At 41.4% G+C, this 3,494-nt stretch overlaps 1 protein-coding gene across 1 annotated transcript; it reads right to left on the minus strand.

Annotated features, from left to right (window-relative positions):
• Positions 1-446: 446 nt before the first annotated feature.
• Positions 447-2,850, minus strand: LOC115729703 (S-type anion channel SLAH1-like). Its single transcript, XM_030660332.2, has 2 exons — positions 1,972-2,850; positions 447-851 (listed from the first exon to the last, which is right to left on the minus strand). Exons 1-2 carry the CDS (start codon positions 2,848-2,850, stop codon positions 585-587), a joined length of 1,146 nt encoding a protein of 381 aa, XP_030516192.1. The 3' UTR covers positions 447-584.
• Positions 2,851-3,494: the final 644 nt, after the last annotated feature.

Raw genomic sequence — 3,494 nt, forward strand, 5'->3', positions numbered from 1 at the left:
TCTCATTTAAAATTTTTGTCAAATGAAATTGCGGTTGGAGAAATAATTTATGGATTTATGTTAATTAATATTATACTTCTCTAATCACCTGTACATTAATCAACTTGACTCGTCATCCAATCTTTTCGAAACGGTTTTTCAAACCTTCATTTGAAATTTTGTTAAATGAAATTGTGAAGTTAATTTATTGAAGTTTTAACCACTGGTCTTCTTCCACTATACCCGTCACGGAATTATCAGAAGCTGACGAATTTTAGGAGCTAACCCATGCAGATGGTGGCATAGGATTGTTTCTATTGACCGAGATCACCACCGACATAGTTACTTAGTCTGCTTTTTGTGGTCGCAATGCAGCGTAACTGATATTGGAATTTTCATCATTGACTTTTATTAATTACTCCAGCAACACAAAAAGATAAAAAAAACAAGGAATTCCATCGGAACTAATATGTATCACGTTTCATGTAGCTTATATACCCCGGACCCACCGTAGAATTTTCCAGCAAAGCCTAACAAATTGTCAAAATCAACTAATGGTCAATCAATATTCCTAGTCGTACTCCGTCATCTAAGAAAATAAAAAGTCAAGGCATTGGGCTGGAGACGCTGTCATCCGGCTGACCAGAAGGTACGAGCAAGTTCAAGCTGGTGGCGGTGAGGACCATAAGCAAGAGCAAGATGAGGACGGAGAGCGAGGACAAAACAAGCGAGAGGGCGTGGGCGAACCCGCCCTTCACCTCCCGCGCGTACTCCACCGACGCCAAGGCCAGCACCGTCAGCGGGAACGAGTATGCCCACCACGCAATGTTGTACTTCCTCATCGATTTCTTGAACAACATCGGTCTCGTCGCCTGCTTAATATCCCCACAATTTCTTATTAATGTCCACTAACTGCTCAAAACTAGTTGAGAGTACGAAAAAAGAACAACCCCATTAATGATTTATCGCGTCATTTTGCTGAAAATAATGTCGCAAATCGATCTGACGATACCTAACTTAATTGCTCTTGCTAAGTTAGGCGAGGGACCAAAAGTAGAGAAGAGAAAAGGGCATGCAAATTAGTTGAAAGTAGGCGCGAAAAGGACCAAATATTTAATTAGATCGAGCTTTGCCTAATCAAATTCTAAAGGCTTTCGCCAATTACCATAGAGACTAATGAAAAAGAGGCGTGAACGATGCGCGTGAACATTACATAGGCCCCTTAACATATTGGAGTGACACGAGTGATTAGTCTTGGTAAAACGCCAGTCAAAGCTCGACGTGTTGTGCATTAACAAGCGTATTTTAGGGTCCATTTCTTTGAAGGAAAAATGCTTTCCGAAAATTGCAATTCGACTTTTCAGTGTTTGAATGACGGAAAATTAATCGAAAACATTTTTATGAACTAAAAACAAGTTTAGACCGGATGAAAATGACTTTCCCTTCTAACAACAAAGAAATCAATTTCTCTAAATCACCAGCTAAATGAAAACTTCTTTTATCATGAAATTTCAATGTAAAAAATGCACATTTATTCATATTCTTAATGCATAGGATCACTCTCCTTTTATATATGTTGTAACGTAAGATTTTCCGTTATGTTTATTTCATGAAAAATGAATAATCTCGAAAATATTTTGTAAAATATAAACGACTATATTGCACACAAAAATGAACAAATGAAAAACATTTCTCGTTGACAGATATTTTAATCAATACAAGTAATTATCTTAAAAAAAATATTTTTTAAATTATTCATTTCTCGCTAAACAAAAAGAGAACCTTAGTTTTTAATGGATTTCAACTGTATATGTACGCTTTACACGGAAGACAATCCCTTCAGAAAAATAATATGATTGGCCAAGATCTGTTGGAGGCAACCGACCAGAAGATCTATTAGTTAGCCTCGTTGTAGTTAAAATTTTTTTAATGGTTTTTGGCATCAATACGAGAAGATGATGCAATAACATTAGTAGGAGGTTGTTGAATTACCAGGCACATGAAGAGGAAGAGTGACAGAAAGAAGAGCATCTTGGCCGATTCGTCGAAGCTTCCGGAGATCGAATCCCACGCGAGACTAGCCACGCTCGGTGTCGCAATGAACAAGAAGAAAACCGGCCGCAGGATCACCGGCAGGCCCTTGTTCCCTGTTAACCTTTGATAGAGCGTGACAAATATCACGAGATAATGCGTCATCCCTAACGAGAACATGCATATCGCGCTCTCCCTCCACCCCATTTGGGCTGCCGCCCTCGCCCCCACCAGGTTCCCAATCACCGACAGTTGAGATGTCGGGTTCGCCACCGTCGATAGGAACCTCTTACCCTTCGTGAACCATTGCCCGTATATCTTAATGTCGAGCGCCACCACCGGTAATGTGAAGATCCACCATAGGACATGGTACGGCAAGGTTTTCTGGGCGATGAAGGGGCATGACTGGAGAAGGAGGAGCCATGAAATCCATGGTGCGAACATGTAGTTCACGCTGACGTGGTGCAAGAACTCGGACTTCACCATATCGAAGTGGAGTAGGCACCTTAGGACGTACGAGAAGGATAGCAGAGCCAACGTGAACAAGGCCAACGACCAGAGCAGCGTGACGGCGGTGGAGGGCATGACATGGAAGATGCCGCGGATGGTACTGTGGGTGTCCGCAATCGGCTCGCCCAGGGTCCTCCACAGCAAGGCCTGGCTACATAAAGACAGGCTTATCCTGAAGTAACCCGCATGGATTTTGGAAACTAACGGCATTAGAGAGCGCTTGATCATCTTCAAAGGGAACGAACAATGCTGCCGAGGTGACATTTGATCCGTGATGATGGACGCCTCGAGCGCGAGCTCGATGACGTGGGATCGATCGACTGTGGACATGGAATTCGATTCGAAAGCCAAACACTTTTGATTATATTCAGCCAAGTGACTCACGCTGCTGCTTCTTAACATGTGTAATGCTCGCCACTTCATGTTTATATAGGAAGTAAGACATTGTCCTGAGGAGAAAAATGGATTTAGGTACATATCACACGTAACAAAGTAATGAAGACAAAAGATACTCACATCGGTAGAATGTCGACGGTGGATGTAGAATGGCAGCTAATTCATACGTATTTGAGGAGCCATTTTGGACTTAAAATTCCTTTTTGTTGACGAACCATGACTTTGTTTTGATTTTTGAGCCCTTTACAGCGGGCCAGGAAGGATGAAGGGACGCCCATTCATACGTAATGCTGCTTCTTTTTGACACACTGAGCTAAACGTTCTGTTTCGTTAGGACGAAATGGAGCTCATCGAAGGTGACTCCTCGTTCATCTTGACCAATCCTCCTAACTTTGGAGGAAGAAGAACGATGGAGCATACACACCTGCTGGGAAAAACACCCATACGATTCCCCGAGCAAACCGGCAATTTGTGATTTTTAGAATATATATTTTTTAATATTCAATGTGGGCTTTATTAATTGTTATTGTAAATATAAATTGATCTAATAAAAATATATAAAAGATTTCCTAATTCTA

This window comes from Rhodamnia argentea, chromosome 7, assembly GCF_020921035.1.
Source record: "Rhodamnia argentea isolate NSW1041297 chromosome 7, ASM2092103v1, whole genome shotgun sequence".
NCBI lineage: Eukaryota > Viridiplantae > Streptophyta > Magnoliopsida > Myrtales > Myrtaceae > Rhodamnia > Rhodamnia argentea.

What these genes read in the sequence shown, in the direction of transcription:
- LOC115729703 (XM_030660332.2), bottom strand. Translation starts at nt 2,850, where the DNA reads ATGTCCACAGTCGATCGATCCCACGTCATCGAGCTCGCGCTCGAGGCG. An exon ending in TCTTCCTCTTCATGTGCCTG is followed by an intron (nt 852 to 1,971) that starts GTAATTCAACAA and finishes GATATTAAGCAG; the next exon opens with GCGACGAGACCGATGTTGTT.